We start from the raw sequence: 18328 nt of genomic DNA on the forward strand, positions 1-18328 counted from the left end.
GTGAGAATATTGTTCCTAGTTAATGCAGAACACTTTTGCATTGAAGTGTTTATGGCTGGTTGAAAATTCGCGATGAAATATTTTGTTATTAGACACGGGTTGAGATTTTGTAGATTTAAAGAATATATCAATAAGTTAAAAGAACTTATTGTTTGAAATCAATATTAACCCCATACATATTAAAGCGTTATGAAATGTTGATTTGAAATGTTCTCAATCCTCAAAAGACAAAAGTGGGTAGCAAAATTGAAAACACTTGTGAATTACTATGAATCTATCCTACCAGAATATAATAAACACAGCTTATTATTTCGTTTAACAGTTACCTGAAGAGTTCATGAATATCCATCTACAAGTGAAAAATACAGAAAACCAAAAGAAGTAATTTTTAAAAGGAATAATACCAAGAATTGTGTTGATTTTATTCTGGTAGGCAATGTAGACGTTAATTCACCTCTTCAGGTACGTGGACGGCCAATTGGTGTTGATATCGTCCTATTAACACACCTTTCCATTGAGGGTGGCTGCACTGGCGTCTGAGCGTTGACGGTGCATGGAGGGGATCATTTCCCATTGGTTGGATTCCGGATGATAGCATTCAGCAGAGCTCATTCTCGTCCTACCATTGTAGCCACCCATTGCATAAATTTTTCCATCTGCAGAAAAGATAAATTAGTTAGCACTGATGAAATATGGCAACTGATGAGGAGATTGCAAGTATGTATTTTTCTCTAATATTACCTAAGTATATCAGATCTTAGTTTTTAATAATATTCACCAACCTTAGCCTTTTATTTTTCTACCTTTCAATTATTTCCAATTTATTTGTAATCTTTTTATGAACTCTGGAAACACGAATGCACATACGAGATGTGATTTTAAAAATACGGTGAATAATTTTATTAGAAGCAAGAAATACGGTGAATAATTTTATTAGAAACAAGAAATACGGTGAATAATTTTATTAGAAGCAAGAAATACGGTGAATAATTTTATTAGAAACAAGAAATACGGTGAATAATTTTATTAGAAGCAAGAAATACTGTGAATAATTTTATTAGAAACAAGAAATACGGTGAATAATTTTATTAGAAACAAGAAATACGGTGAATAATTTTATTAGAAACAAGAAATGCGGTGAACAATTTTATTAGAAACAAGAAATACGGTGAATAATTTTATTAGAAACAAGAAATACGGTGAATAATTTTATTAGAAACAAAGTAATAAGCTTACATGGAATTTGATTTAATCTCCTTCAAAGTACTCTTGGGGTGAAAAAATGATGCGCATATAACGTGGTACTATGGTGGGGAAGGTAGCAAGTGTCAAATTCAATGAATTTTTCTTCTACGTATAACATTTTCTTGAGAATATTTCCTACATAAAACGAATTCATTATGCTTTTCTTGTTAGTAAAACACAAAAATTCTGTTTTCTTTGACACACACACACATACAATAATTTGTTCTATAAAGAAAATAGTAACTAACATCATTCAGCTTTATTTTTTCATATTTTTTTAAAGGATTTTTTGTTTCTTCTTCTACGGATAGGGCGGTAATTGCACAAATGTTAAATCGTTGGAATGTGTTTCATAAGTTTTCCAACGATGCATCAATCATGATTCTGTGATAATTAGGAGTCACAAAACATCCAACGTGAGAGTCTATGATTTCGTTCAAATCCTTGGCGGGCGTACAACGGTTAAAGTGTCATGATAATGCACCGTGGATAAGACAGACGGTCACGATAAGATGGATGATAACAGTGCAATAATGAAAGCGGGAGGAAATAGGAGAACCCCAGGAAAACCCACATACACTGTGTTTGTCCACCACAAAGCCAACATAGTGTGAACTTTTAACATTTGCATAAAGTTTTTTTTTTTTTCATCTGTCGTTTTCAAATTTATTAGTTAACTTATTCTTGCTTAATAACACAATTGGAATCTACTTACCCAGTGTGCAGACGCTTACATAGCATCGAGCATGATACATACAAGCTTTCTCCGACCATTCACGATTCACAGGGTCATAGCAGCGCACCGTATTGAAATGTTCGTTCCCGTCGAACCCTCCGATCATAAAAATTAAGTTGTCCAACGCAACGAGACCATGGTATGCTCTGGGTGTCAAATCAGTGTTCACGGACAGAAACCATCGATCAGCCCTGCCAAATAAACACAGCTTTTAATTCAAGTAATTGATTAAATTATATCTACTAGTTTGCCATTTTCTTAACGTCTCATATTTGTAGAACTATATAAATGTAGCCAGTGGCGTACACAAAATTTCATCAACGGAACTTCATGCACTAAATATCATACCCTTTCAGGATAAGCGTGAATTTAGTATATATACTATATCTTAGTATAATAAATTTTTATTTTCCCATAACATCTTGCTTAAGAGGAGGGGGTCTTAAACCCCAAACTTTCCTTTGCGTTCGTCACTGGATATACCAATGTTTTAAGTGGTTACTTTTATATATTGGACATTTTGAGTGAAACAAACGCTTTGACATGCTTTTGAATGTCAATATGAACTTCCTACTTAAGATGTAATTTTAGTAGACCCAAGACTTGGCAGTACTAACTAACTCTATAGCCTATGGAAACCGGAGATTCAATGTCGCGTTCACAAAAGCTCTCCATGACTTTTATCCTTAGCCAACTGGATCTACTTTCTACTTTGTATTCCTATCTCTGCGAGATCCATCTTAATCTTGTCCTCTCATCTGCGCCTAGGTCTTCCTAATGATCGTTTTCCGATTGGAATTCCAGTTAAAACTTTGAAAACGTTTCTACTTCCTTTCATTCTGGATACAAGACCTGCTCATCTGAGCACCCTAGCTTTGACGACCCTGAAAATGTTTGGTAAACATTATAAATTAGGTAGTTCCTCGTTATGAAGTTTCCGCCATTCCCCATCCCCGTTCCTCTTGGACACGAATATTCGCCTCAGGATTTTATTCTCAAATACTTTCAGTCTGCGTTCCTCCCTCAGAGTAAGCGACCATGTTTCGCAACCATACAATAGGCAGAATTATCGTTTTATATATTTTAAACTTCAAATCCCTCGACAGAATTCGCGACGACAAGAGATTTTGAACTGAATAATAACACGAATTTCCTGCTTTCAGTCGACATACGATTTCGTCGTGGATATGGTTTGGTCTGTTATTCCTAGATATTTGAAAGTACTTGGTAATACTGACTGACTTCCAAAAATAATTGGGACATTTAAAACCTTGAAAGAGTGAGAACTAATAGTGAAGATTTATATAAATATTTTGAATAAGTTGTACATAAATATAATTATAATTTAACTCTTGTAGTTACATTGATATCATTGATGGAGGTCTTTTAACTTTGACAACCTTGTGCACAGTTATTACGAGTATTATTTAAAGTAAGGTTCGAATGTCAGTAGAAACAAAACTAGTAAAGATCGTGCCATACATTTTTACTTATTTCCTCTGTGCACATTAAGCTATTCTCTACATAGTTAACACGTTTCTTTAAACATTCATAATAGAGTTCAGCAAGTTTTTGTGTGCCCATGTCGTAGAATTCATCCGCCTGTTGCCGAAACCAATCTTCAACCGTAGTTTTTACTTCTTCATCGGTGTCAAACCTTTAGCCTGCGAGAAGCTACTTCACGCAGGGGTGCCCACAAAGGGGGGGCTATGACGCAAACTGCGTCATTGAAATATTTGCGGGGGTTAAAATCTATATAAATATGTTTGAGGGGGTGTAAAAATTAACCGAAAAGATTTTTTCATGGAAGAACACCTACGGATAGACAATTGAGGGGGGGTGCGTCATGGACATGAGGGGGGGGGGTGAGCACCACTGACTTCACGTACGGAGAATAGGTAACAGTCACTCGACGCAAGGTCCGGGTATCACAGTGGGTGGTTCAGTAGGTCTTATCCAAAAGATCTTATTAACTCTCTAGTTTCAACAGCAGAATGCGGGACTGTATTATCATGCAGCAACAAAACACCTGATGAAGTAAGCCACGGCGCTTATTCTGTATAGCGTAAAGCTTTTTCAAGGTCTCGCAGTACGCAGTTGAGTTGATGGTTGTTTTTTGAGACATAAACTCGACTTACACGACACAATGGTGATCCCAGAACATGGTAGCCATACTCTTGCGTGTAGACATTGTCTGTTTGACTTTCACTTTGACTGGAGATGTGTGTCACCATTCCATTGATTGCTGCTTCGATGTTGGAGTCGTGTCTGAAACCCATATTTCGTCTCCTGCAACAATGCGGTCGAACTGTTCATTTCCTTCCTCAGTGTATCAGGTTAAAAATCGGTCAAACGTCGAAGCGCAACCCAGTCTCGTCTTTCTGTGTTCCTCAGTAAACAGTATGAGAACTCATCGCGAGTATAGTTTTCAAAACTTCAAGGTTTCACAAACGATTGAGTACAGCATTGATCATGAAACGTATGACTTCAGTGTCAACATGGAAATCACGTAACGACGGTTTTAATAGATTTTTGTGTCAACTGCACACACTAACTCGTCTGTGATTATACAAGGTTGGCCCGATCGCAGTTTATCATGAATATTGTTGCGCTCGTCCTTGAACGATCGCACCCATTTACTCACTTTACTGTCACTCATTGCATTTGGGCGTACACCTGACACATTTGGCGATGAACTTCCACTGCTGACACGTTCCTTGCTATCAAAAATTAAATCACAAACCTTATTTCATACTTGGCGGGATTCTCAATTGGACGAAATATTTCAACTGTCCACACTGAACTATACATACTGACGCAACGAAAACAAATTGGTGTCGCCTCATGCCCAAGGCATGCTGGGAGACAGAGCGCAGGCGCATTTCGACACAAACAACAAACAACCAATAGCTGCAGTGAAAACAACGGTTGAAGATTTTTTATATTGCCAAATAAATATAACTATATTTATTTGGTAAAAATAAATAAGTTATTACAAAATAAATGCAAATAATACTAAAAAAAGTAGTTAACAAGTTACATAGATATCATGATAAGTCATCAATTACCGTTGAGTTTATTTTTCTCTGACTTAACCAAGATTTTTGGGTAATTCAAATTTTGGCCACACTGTCATATCTATGGATGGCAACACTGATTATTCTTCCGATTCGTATTTTCAGATGTAGAATAACATTATCTATTATTGTGGTAAGTTACCTTTCATTATCTCTTTTCCCTTAAAAAGCAGGCAAAAAAAAAAAAAATGGTTAGCTTTTGAAAAATATTTAGTAGTCTGCCCCCTTAATTTCTTATTAATATAAATAGATACACAGCAGAAGAAAATGGAGAAGTATCAATTACCATTATGGAACAAAATTTAAAATGATGATAATAATAATAGAAATAGAATGATGGTTACCTTGTGTCGTAAGTCTCAACAAAACTAGTCGGGCTTCCTGCGCTCCATCCTCCGACAGCAAACAAGATCTCGTAAGGAACGCGAGGCCTTGCAAGAGGGTCGTTCAGGTCAATCTCTGCGTTCTCCTTTGAATTTAATTGGGCCAGAAATATGGATGCTGGATACAAGGCAGCCTGACATTCCTGATTAGAAAGATGTGTCAAAGAAAAAGAAAAAAACTTTTGAATACAATAACTATAATTGCATTCGTATTTATTTATTTTCTGTAAAACATAGGGAGGTGCGAAAAGGTAATCTCACACCCCTAAAATGGTTCAATATCAGACCAAAGTAAGCCATGAGAAAAATTAGCTCAATTGAATAATATTAAATTGTAGCTTATCCGACTTGAACTTATGAATGTATTTACAATATACAATATGAGGCAAAGGTACCATGTAAGTTCGGAAAGACGATTTGTAGGTTAACAAACAAATATTATGAAGGTAATAATTAATAAATATTAAATGATTATAGATAAGTTGGAAATAAAGTCACAAGCTACCTTCTAAACAATATGTTGCATGACCCTTTCCTATTAAAAATTTTGGATCTAAATCCAAGATGGAGGACTTTGAGGTCGCTTGGGGCACCATTTAATTTTATTCAATTGAGTTATTTTTTTTTTTCCCTTATGGGTTACTTTGGTCTCGTATTGAACCATTTTAGAGTGTGAGATTCAAAACAACTCGGAAGTTGAAAAACAAGGACCACGCTATTTTTTTTTTTATCAATAACGATATTATTTCGAAATTGTTTATATGATACTATGTGCTCCCTTGGAATCTTACTATCCTCCCTTGGAGCCTGATAGGCAACATACAGTAAACAGTGACACGTACAGATGACAAAGACAATAAGAAATGAAATAAAATGAAATGCTTTGAGTTTTACGTCCCACGATTATGTCGGTTAAGCTAATGGAAGCGATGATAGAGAAATGAATGAAATGGTAGAATGAAGAAAATGCCATCAAACGGGAAAACTTCAAGGAAGCCCACACACATGGTGTTTGTCCACCAGAAAGTCCACACGGCGCAAGCTGGGATCGAACCAGGGACCTCATGCACCAGAGGTGAACGCTCTACCACTGAGCCACCTCAGCCCCTCAAAAGACAATAAGAAATTTTAAAATGCAGTTTAACTCCAATTACCTTAAACTCTAGTCAGCCAGATCAATATCAAGATATTAAAAAATATTGCATTTTCAGAGAAGAAAAATAATTAAACAAGTGAGTCCCGTTTCGGAATGTGAAATTACAATAGACTTCCAATTAAGCGAATTCAATCCTGAAACTTGAAGTATTGCACCTACAATTACAGGTTACAAGAGAGGAATAAGATGAAAAATACTCGTAGAACCTCTTTCCTAGACCCTGAATCCATATTTAAAAGCCATTACTTGCTATCTCTTACCATTTTGACTCCATGAAGCTTAACATTGAAACGGGAAGTGATACTTGATGTATATCACATCTTGTTGCAACCTTCTAATCTAATATAAATAAAATAAAGAATTTGTTTGTGTGTCTGTCTGTCTGTTTGTGTGCGGGCTGGGGACCAGACGAGTGGAGCGAGAGTTACCAAATTTTGGTCACGGGTACCTTGGTCCAGGCTCCAGATCATTACGAAGTTCTTTTTTCAAAATTCGAGCCAGGGAGGTCTAGGGCGGGGGGGACATGCAAAAGTAGTAGAAAATGACCGATATTAGTGTCAAGTTCGTGTTAGATTTTGCGGTCGCTAAGATCAAGGTTGAAACTCTCATTGCATTAACTTCCAAATTCACCCCATTCGGCTGCGGGCCGGGAGTCACGGGGGGATACCGAGGCATGTAAAAATAATTCAAAATGACAGATATTAGTGTCAAATACATAGTTTTCGCGGCCGCTGAGATCAATAGTGACACCTCCATTAGCGATGACTTTCAAATTCAGCTACCATTGTATGCGAACCGAGGGTCACTAAGGGACCGGGCCGGGGTGCCTACCGACATATGTAAAAATACTTCAAAATGACCGATATTAGTGTCAAATCCATAGTTTTCGCGGTCGCTGAGATGAATGGTGATACTTCCAAAGGTGTTGACTTGCAAATATAGCCCCATTGGCTGGGGGTCAGAGGCGTCTTTTTTTTTCTAAATTCGAACCAGGGGATCTCAGGGGACGTTTACTGGGATATGTAAAAGTAGTAGAAAAAAGACCGATATTTTTTCCTTTCGTTGCTCAGTTTGTTTACATAGATTTTATGTGACCCATGCGAAGAATGGGTTATTTCAGCTAATTAAAGAAATAAAATCAGAGGTGAAACATATTCTTGCGGTACTGAATCATCCATATATATATACATTGTTGATATCTACTTCAGTTTCTTCCATTATGCGATCAGTGTTCTAACCGAATAATCGTAGATTTTCACCATTTCCAGTTTCAATAGATACAAGGGTCGGTCAAGGTTGACAGGGATTTTCGTACGTAAATAATTGATGAATAGCCTGATCATGATGAAACTTGCGGGTGACATAATGTATTCCTTCTTGAGTAACTAGCACCCGGCATGTCGTATTTGGCACTTGCAGCGAACATGGCTGCAAGCAGTGTGTCTGTGACTGTGGAGCAGCGGTGTGTAATCAAATTTCTTGTGAAGGAGAAAGTTAAACCAGCTGATATTTTCAGAAGATTGCAAGCACAGTATGGTGAACAAACGATGTCACGGACAAGAGTGTACGAATGGTGCGAACAGTTTCGCGAAGGACGGGAGCTGGTGACAAATGAAGCGCATGGACGCATTCGCCCGACTGCAGTCACACCAGTGAATATCGCACGTGTTGAGCAAATGATTCTTGAGAACCGGCGAGTAACAGTGCGGGATATTGCTGTCGAGGTGAATATCAGTGACGGGAGTGTTGAGACAATCATTCACGATCACCTACGCTTCCGCAAATCTGTATAAGGTGGGTTTCCCGCCAACTGACATTTGATCAGAAGTGGACACGCATGGCGGTCTGTGAACAGTTTCTGAATCGATTTCGAACCGAAGGTGATGAATTGTTGCAATCCATCATCACGTGTGATGAAACTGTTGCACAATTCAACCTCAGAGACCAAACGAAGCTGCATGGAGTGGCGGCATAAAGGTTCCCCGCCGCCCAAGAAAAGCAAAACGCAGCCGTCCGCTGGAAATATCATGGCAAGTGTCTTCTGGGACATTAAGGGTGTTATCCATGTGGATTTTCTGGACAACAGGACCACAATTAATGCCCAGTATTACTCCACATTGTTGAGTGGTGCTGTACTTAAGTCCATTCTCAAGAAAAGATCTGGGATGTTATCTGGAAATATCATTCTTCTCCATGACATTGCCCGTCCTCACACGGTCAATGTGACAACTCTGACCATAGGCGGAACTATGGGGGGCATACGGGGGCATTGCCCCAACTTTGACAAAAAATTAAAATGCCACCTATAAGATCCTTCAATTCTCACTTGTATTTACCGTGCCCCCCCAGCAGACACAAGGTCTGCCCCCATGAGACAATTCATAACTCCGCCCATGACTCTGACCGAAATGCGCTGGGAAGTTCTGTTCCATCCCCTCTACAGTCAAGATTTAGCCCCCAGTGATTATCATTCGTTTTCACCCCTTAAAGACCATCTGGGAGGGAAGAAATTTACGACAGATGAAGCACTGCGGAACGATGTCCTCCAGTGGCTACCACAACAACCAAGTTCTTTCTACGCCAAAGGAATCAGGGAGCTGCCACAACGATGGCAACGGTGCCTCGACGCGCACGGAGAATACTTTGAAAAGCTGACATAGTTTGGTGCTTCTTGTGCTGTTTCCTCTGAAGAAATAAAAGTCTCGGTCAAACTTGAACAACCCTTGTAGATAGTAGCCAAGACGAATTCATTCATGGGACGCTGAATCTGTCGAAAAAAAAAAAAAAAAACGCTTCTCGAAATCTCTTGCCTTATTCGCTCTATGAAAATAAGTATTGAAATTATTAGTCAATTTCAACCACTTCCGGTTTTGGCAGTGTTGCAAATGATGATGGTAGTTTTCTTGACACGGTGAATAAACTGTTAAAAACCGCTTTGTTCCTACCTATTAACCGTTCTTGTTCTATGACGATCAACGTTGAAACCGAAAACGGATGATCTCTACCACTTCTGGTTTGAATAGAGGTTCAACGAATGAGGTAGATTCTATTCCTTGAGACGAAAAATCGATTGCAAAAATCAGGGGCGGATCCAGGACGGACTTCTGGGGGCGGTGGGTTGTAATACTGCTACTTAGAGCTACTTTTAAGAGCTCCAAACTCTGGGATGGGTTTTATTTATATATAAAATAAGAAAGTTTCCACTTCTGGGGAGGGCAATTGCCCACATCGCCTCCTCCTGAATTCGCCCATTGCAAAAATCCACTTCTGTATATCACTTACCGTTTCTGCTGTATTGAATGAATATTGAAACTGGAGTTATTTAAAATTTCAACCACTTCCGGTTTTAATAGAATGTTAATAGTCACGTTATGTTGTCATCGTTTTGCTATCTGCTATCGTTTTCTTTCTATTACGACAAACGTTGAAACCGGAAACGAATAATTTCGACCAATTCCGCTTTAAATAGAGCGTTAATGGGAGAGATGAAACCTATTCTTAGGGTTATTGAATCGATTGCAAAAAAAAAAAAAAAAAAAAAACCGCTTCTCGATATTTTTTACTTGTTCTGATACTTGTTGACAGACGGACGGACGGAAAAAGCCATTTTATAGAACTTCCGATACTTATGCATAGCATAGTTTGGAAGTCTGAAAACGGCAAACAAGTAAAAAGAACCTTGGGTTTGACGAAAGCAAATTGGGCTCCATCTTTTTTCGCTTGATTCTTGTAGTATGTGACGAGTCAAACACGGTGGTACCAAAATTATCGAAATTGCACATGGATCATTTGGGTAATTTTGTAGTTGTATATGCAAAATGAAGAGGAGGGAGTCTTCATTTTACAAATTTTACTGCAAAATTACCCAAATTATCCATCTTCCTCCGATGCAATCTCCGTACCGCGGTGTTTGACTCGTCACATCTAGCGAAAAAGATGGGGCCCAGTTAGCTTCCTCCTCTTCATTTTGAATACGGAACTAAAAAACTCAAATTATTCATGTTCCCCCGGTTCAATTTCCAAAATTCTGGTACAATTGTGTTTGACTCGTCACATAGTACAAGAATTAAGGGAAAAAGATGGGGGGCCCTGTCTGCTCCCTCCTTCATTTTGCATACAGAACTACAAAATTACCCAAATTACTCTTATTGGCCACATGCAATTTTGATAATTTTGGTAAAATCGTGTTTGATTCGTCACACACTACAAGAAACAAGCGAAAAAATATGGGGCCCAGTTAGCTCCCCTTTAACCCATTTTTTAATTGTTTGCACTAAAACTGATCTTACTTTCAACACATAATAGGCCTACTCAGGGGAAACGCGGGGGAACGTCGTCCACTCACTTCCATAAAATATCTATGGCGTCCCCCATTTCCTAAAAGAATTACAATGAGTAAAAATAGGCAAGGGGCCGGCATGGCGTTATGCGTCCCCCTACCTTTTCAGATCCACTTTTACCCTTGGGTCTACCTATCTTCTTATTAAATAAAGGCGATTTTAGATATTATTTTATTACACCACCTGAGATGGTGACTTCCACAATTATCCGAATTGCGTTCACAACTCATTTCTGCAGGTAACTGGAAAAATGAAATGAAATATTTTAAGTTTAATGTCCCACGGTTATGCCGGTTAAGCTAAAGGAGACGGTGATAATGAGAAATGAGTGAAATGGTGGAATGAAGAAAGTGGAAGGGAACGGGAGAACCCCGAGAAAACACACGAGCACGGTGTTTGTCCACCACAAAGCCCACACGGCGCGAGCTGGGATCGAACCAGGCATCCCAAGCACCAGAGGTGAACGCTCTACCACTAAGCCACCGCGCCCCCTCAGCAGGTAATTGGAGTTTCACTGTATAGTTATTTATTTGGCATAGTTTCAATTTAATTAACGTCTTTTCGTCTTTTAATTTGCGTCTTTTCAAACACTAGGCTATCCAACAAGGGCGCCGATTTCTCTGTAAATTGGGGGGGGGGGCTCATTCAGATGCAGAAGGTATACATATTAACATTTTAAGACAAATTGCACTCAAATTATGCCGAATATTGTGTATTCATAAATACAATAGGGGGCCCACATGAGCTTTGGGGGCCCTCGGCCCCCCCAGGATCGGAGCCCTTGCTATCCAACAATGACAAGTCAGGACAACAATATAAGCACATATATTACAAACATAATAAACTAAAGCAATTATCCTACTTAACCAGTAAGCCTACCCTAAATCCACTAATTATATGCTACAGTATTTACGTGAACATGCCGTTACCAATATTATAAATATTGTGCTCATTAATTAAATACAGTAGGTTTATTAATAAAATAATATAGTAAAAGGGAAGTCTTACAGACTATGTCGCTATACTTTGATATGATCTATTTATAGTTGCTTTATTTAAACCACCTCCTTCAACGTAGTCACCAACAAAAATACTGCCGCGAATGTATCGACATATATATCTTTCATTCAGGCAAAAAAAAAAAAAAAAAGTATTTCCATTTGAATTTCTAAAAACTGGTCCCTTTCGAAATTATTGCGACTATATACATAGGCGTAGCCTGATGTGGGACAGAGTAGCCTAGAATACCGTTGCAACACAGGCAAGGTATTCTTTCAATTCTCAGCAGGCCCGTAGCCAGCCCGAAAATGTTGGGAAGGCCCGGTGGAAGTTAGGGGGGGATCCAAAAATATTAGTTCATCCCATATTATAGCTCATTTCCAAGCCTACCGTGAAAATTTTAGAGGGGACCAGTAAAAATTTAGGGGGGTCCGCCCCCTAGACCCCCTCTGGATACGGGCCTGCTAGGAAAATGCCCTAGTTACACTAATGACTCTTCACCAATAACTATTAACGTACTACATTGTGTTACATAAATACAGTTTTTTTTTGGCGTGGGGTGAAGTGATGTATATGGATTCAAGTCCAAGGATATTACGGTCTTGTAGCAAGTAACTTTCCGCCTTATGCAGCGTCGTTTTGACGCATAATTAGCGTCATACTAAAGGCCTGGAAACATATGTTAATCGAACTCTATAGTATGGCACTAATCACGTGACAAAACGACTCTGCATAAGGCCCTTAGTGATTAAGAAAATTTCATTTCTCGAGCACAGGTTCTATCAAATTTTGACAGATTTCTTACATTTTCAGGTTAGGTTAGGTTCGTTCGGACATTACTCGAGCAAACGGACCTTTAAATTTTCTATTTTTGATGAACCGTCTGCTCGAGTGAATCCAAGAAAATAAGCATAAAAGTGATTATCTTTCTTCTAGTTACCTGACTATTCGTAATAAATTTCCATGATAAAACTGAATTTGTAAAATATTTGTAACTCATTAACCCAAAGCGGACACAATGAAGCAGTGAAGGCAGGTGGGCAGTGCGTCGCTCCGAATTAGTTTCTGTCCACTTTTTGATGGCGTCGAAAACAACTTCTTCATTGCGAGCATTTAACTCATCGTCACTTAATATATCTTCTAGTTCTTCAAATGAGAGATCTGTGAATTCAGGACTGCGAATAAACACTTGTTTAAAATGATGCAACACATACTTTCTAGTCTTGTGTTCCAAATCACGACAAAAATAATGGCGTGAAAATTTCAAAATACCAAGGCAATTTTCTGGACGAAGTTCTAGAAGAAGGAATTGACAACACAAGTTAACCGCGCCCAATACTTCTAGTTGATCGGCAACAGGCAAAAGTCTTTCCACATTTCGTGATGTAACACGACATTGCCCAGTATAAGCATAGTCTAATATTAACTCCAAAAGATCGGCAGGGACGTTTTCCAAAGTAACTTCTTTATTTTCAGGATGTCCTCCGTTTAAACTATTTGTAAACAGTGCTTTAAAATAAGGACTGGATGCTGATAAAATGGCCCGATGAACATGGAATACTTTTCCCTCCGCACTGTAAATAATTCCATCGCACAACTGCCTATTAGCTCTCAATTCACTCCATACTTTTGGATATTCCACATTACTAGGACGTTCCACTGCCATATACAATAACTCCCTTTGTAATGTGTTTTTCCGTCTGCTTTGCTTTCCTTTATTATAAGATTTCAATGGGCGAGGAACATGTGTTCTTGCTATTTTGCGATATTTCATAGTATTTTCCATAACTACACCATAATATTTAACATCTATCTACCCACCATGCCACTTTAGTTTTGTAAATAGTCTATTTCGGAGGCCATGACAGTTTATTTAATTTTTTTCTGTTTATATTGTTGAGTTTTCGTATATCCGTTTTTAAACATATTTGCATCTTCTTTTTTCAAATTGGTCAGTGGTGGAAGCACTTAAGTAAAGCACTTTCCACCTCTATTCATGAAATAAATTCAAAGGAAGCTCACGCAATTTAACTAATAATCTCGTTTTGGGGCTGAAGTAAATATTATGTTTCGGAAACACTTAATATGGCAAAAAGTATATCTACATCAATATTATCAAATATAAGATGCAAACACTTTTCAAAACATCTTTCGTAGAAAGTAAGTTCTACAAATAGAGCAAAAAAAAAAAAAAAAAAAACTTTTTTTTTTAAAAATCAATATTCTAATTACAACGTCTTAAAGTAAAGTTACCAGACTTCAACGTTTTGCATGGACAGCCCCTTGATATTGCAGGATTTTCGAGCTCCCTAATGACTATGTGGATAGTGTACACGCCTTTGTTATAGGAGACCTGGGTTCAATTCTCGGCGGAAGCTCATATGATTCGGATTCCACGTTAAGCTGCAGATCTATGTTTGGTATAGCCTTGTTACTGAAAGGGAGGCGAAGCTCAAATAACAAAAAAATTACAGAATTTTAAAGCAAAATCAATATACTCCGTGACTTAAGTTAAAAGAGTCCCGGATTCAAGGGGAAAATATGGAAATCTTACTTTAAAAAAATACTAATTCGTATGAAAATAGCAGGCAGACAGACAGACACAGACACACACACACACAGACACACACACACACACACACAAACTTTTCTCAGTTACTTAATTTTCAAGATTTTAAGACAATTTTGCCATGGATTGATTGCTTGGTTGGTTGGTTTGGAGTGTGACGGCTCGTTTCAGCACCAAGAGGCATGAACCTCGCCAGCTTAACATGAAATTCGAAGCACATGAACTCTGTGAGAATCGAACCTGGTTTTCTCGCATAGAAGATACGTATACTAAACATACAGCCATGAAAGTGTAGTAGTAAAGGCGCCGCCCTATCGCACTTTAGTGTCCCTTGGTCAGGAGTCAGAGTCCCTGCTCAGAAGCCATAGAGCAGGGATGCATAGGACCACTCCCCAGGGCGACAACCCATGAGTGCATAGGATCACCTTGGCCCACCTCACGAGAGGCGTATAGAATCTCTAGAAATTTCTCTTTCCCTTTTATGGATACAAAATTATCAAAAATAAAAATTTGCGGAGGTTTTTGACCTATGTTATCATCTTTGATGTGTACCATCATACCTATATTCTGGACCAGTGTGCTCAATCATATAACGATATAAGGTAACAAGACCTCATCAAAGATTATGATATAAGTTTAAAAAAAAAACGAAAATTTGTATTTTTGATAATTTTATACCCATGAAAGGGAAGGAACGACAAATTTCTAGAGGTTCTATAAGCCTCCCTCCCCGCGAGGTGGGTCAAGGTAGTCCTACGTAGCCCTTACTACTGATGTTCTGATTGATTTGAATTAAACGACTGTTTTGAGCAGTAGAACTACATGAAATGAGAGCTAGGCTATTATTTAATGCAAAATTCCAATCACTATTCGGGTTTGCATCTGAAGGAAGTACAGTATTTCCATTGGAATCGAACACGGGAACCACGCACGTTAGTAACTTTGCCACAAAAGTATGGACATTTGGCCATTAGTTTAAAGTACTTTGCTGTTAATCTTCTACCCCATTCATTTACTCACTGAACAGTAGGTATATAAAATCTTTAGGAGTAAAAACTTCGAATGTTGTATATACAAATAGCACGGTTAAGGTTCCCAGATTTTCAGGAAAAAAAAATACACCCTATGAAAATTTACACTAAAAACCGAACCATCCTGTGAAAATTTATAATAAAGTCATAACTATGCACTTGATCTTTGCTGAAATATCAGAATTAGTACAAATTTCACCAAAAGATTAGAGACAAAGACTAGATTACTCAAATGCTGCACGGATAATATTAACTTGTGTTCTGGAGAGAAACCGGGACATTTGGAATTCCGTACATATTTGGTGGTGGTGGTGGAGAAGAGGTGACTGATGATGTAAATCAGCGACACACACTGGCCAAGTATTAAACCATGTCAAATGAAATTTTATATCTTCAGATGCAGACTTCGGTTACAGTCACTTATATCATTGAGTTCTGTTATAAATAATTGTTTTGTAATATAGTAATTTTAATGTAAAAATTAACGCAAATGGTAGATAATGATGAAAGACGGCGATGAATCTCGATCTCCTGTCTTAAATGCTAAATTTCCCATATAACAATAATATTTCATGGTGTTTTGTTCGTCCTGTACGGTTGCAATTTGTTAGTTCTTATTATTATGTAGGATTTGAATGAATTACAGACAATCAGTATTGTGCAAAGCTTTAGTTTTTCAAACATTATTTGGATGTAAACGTACCATGCCGAAGGATTTTGTTAAGTTTAAACATTGATTCATACAGAGGACGTTTTTATCTAAACTTTGTCAAATTTATATATAAAAGTGAAAGTGACTATATTTTTGACTTAATAACTCTTACCCACTCTAATAATTTCGATCAAAACTTCAACATAGATGAGGTTCAGGCCTGAGATAGTTTTTGTCATTTCACTTTGACGGCGCAACTTGGGGAGGAGGGACATATATAAAAATGATCGAAAATGACCAATATTAGTGCCGAATCCGTAGTTTTCGGGATCGCTGAGAAGAACAGACACACTTCCGATGCCATTTAAATTCAAATTCAGCCTTGCAACTTGGGGAATGATCGAAAATGACCGATATTAGTGCCGAATCCATAATTATCAGGGTCGCTGAGATGAACATTGAAACTTGCGATGCCATTTAAATCCAAATTCAGTCCCGCAACTTGTGGGAGGAGCAGGAATAAAAGCGAGTGGGAATGTGGAGAGAAGCCGTTACTCCATTTCCAGAAAATATATATGGCATCTCTCCACAGGACAGGATTCATAAAGAAACCTTTCCTGATATATTCCAGAAGCTTTATAAACGTTGCGAGAGTGTGTTGTGGAGGTTGGCAATTATTTTGAAAGCAAATGCAGCTAATTTATTTTTATTTTCTGTTTTGCTTTTTTATACCATTTACCGAACTTTCTAGACATGGTTTGTATGTAATTCAGTCAATTGAATGTCTATTATTTCGATTCTGGAATAATTGAATTTGTCTTATACAAGGGCTATCCAAAAATGTTAACTCACATTTCGGCGGGACGAACGCCTACATTTGTACAGGGACTTCTGCCTGTTTTATACACAACCAGCCAACATATGAAGTTCGTGTTGCTTCTGTACTGTTCATAATACAAGGTTTGTTACAAAAGTTCTAAGCCTACCTATGAACCAGGGGCGGATCCAGGGGGGGCGATCGCCTCCCAGAAGGCAAAACTTTCTTATTTTATATATATAAATAAAACCCATCCCAAAGTTTGGAGCCCTTAAAAGTAGCAGTATGACAACCTACCGCCCCCGCCCAGAAGTCGGTCCTGGATCCGCCCCTGCTATGAACGGAGCAGTAGCGAGTTTATGGATGGTGTTACTTTTCAACATACTCCCTGACAAGTCAACACACTTTACCCATTGATGTTCAAGTGCATTAATGCCGCTGGTTAAAAAAACAATGTCGAAGGCGTGTAAAATTTCATCTACGACATACTATCATCATCAGTGTCAAAACCTTCCAACTACTTTTTGAGCTTTGGAAAGAGACGAAAGTCAGAAGGTGCCAAATCAAGCGAATAAGATGGTTGGGCTAACCAACCGTAGCCGCAATCGTGTATTACCTAGAACGTACGAACATTACGACGTGCAGGTAAACTTGAAAATTTAAAAGTGGAAATGGATAAATGTAAATTGAACATAATGAGCTACAATGAAATGAGGTAGTCAGGAAAAGATTATATAGTACCTGGAAATTACACATTCTATTCGGGTAACGTTAATGCGAAGAATGGTATCACGATAACAATGAAGAATGAAGTAGCAAGAAGTGTAACCAAAGTAGAATGCTGCAGTGACCACCTGATGTTTGTGAAACTAAGTGTGAAATCAGCGGATATTGTGATAATGCAAGTATATATATCAACAACCGACCATGATGACAATGAAGTAGAGGTAATATATGATAAGATTAGTGACATATTGCATTAGGAGGAAAGAGGAAAGACCAGAGTCATAGTAATAGGAGACTTAACAGCGTCGTAGGAGAAAGAGCTACGAATAAGGTGGACCATTTCGACTAGATAGAAGAAATGCATGGGGTCAAATGCTTATCGACTTCTGTAGACAATACGATATGGTGGTGACGAATACGTGGCTTAAGAAAAGATAAACCAAGCTGTACATGTGGAAAAGTCCAGGAGATAAGAAACGCTACCAAATCGATTACATTCTTGTCAAGCAACGTTTCAGGAATAGTATACAACACGTGGAGGCATTAACGGGTGCGGAATTGATTCGGATCACAATTTCCTACTGGCAGAAGTGCAAA

At 38.1% G+C, this 18328-nt stretch overlaps 1 protein-coding gene across 3 annotated transcripts in view; it reads right to left on the reverse strand.

Moving 5' to 3' along the window:
- The window catches only part of LOC145674887 (kelch-like protein 10), a 31660-nt gene extending 17787 nt beyond the window's left edge, over positions 1 to 13873 (reverse strand). Inside the window, exons 1-4 of one of the 3 annotated variants that reach the window (XM_081745133.1) lie at positions 12877 to 13869; positions 5403 to 5584; positions 1961 to 2172; positions 508 to 656 (exon numbers count right to left, since the gene is read on the reverse strand). In XM_081745133.1, the coding sequence (XP_081601259.1) occupies positions 508 to 656; positions 1961 to 2172; positions 5403 to 5584; positions 12877 to 13722 (1389 nt within the window). In that variant the 5' untranslated portion in view covers positions 13723 to 13869. Of the gene's footprint in view, positions 1 to 507; positions 657 to 1960; positions 2173 to 5402; positions 5585 to 12876 lie in introns of all 3 variants that reach the window. The other 2 variants (XM_081745135.1, XM_081745136.1) reach the window with 2 other exon arrangements.
- Positions 13874 to 18328: the final 4455 nt, after the last annotated feature.

The sequence above is a fragment of the Thermobia domestica genome, chromosome 18, assembly GCF_964235325.1.
Source record: "Thermobia domestica chromosome 18, izTheDome1.hap1.1, whole genome shotgun sequence".
NCBI classification, from domain to species: Eukaryota; Metazoa; Arthropoda; class Insecta; order Zygentoma; family Lepismatidae; genus Thermobia; species Thermobia domestica.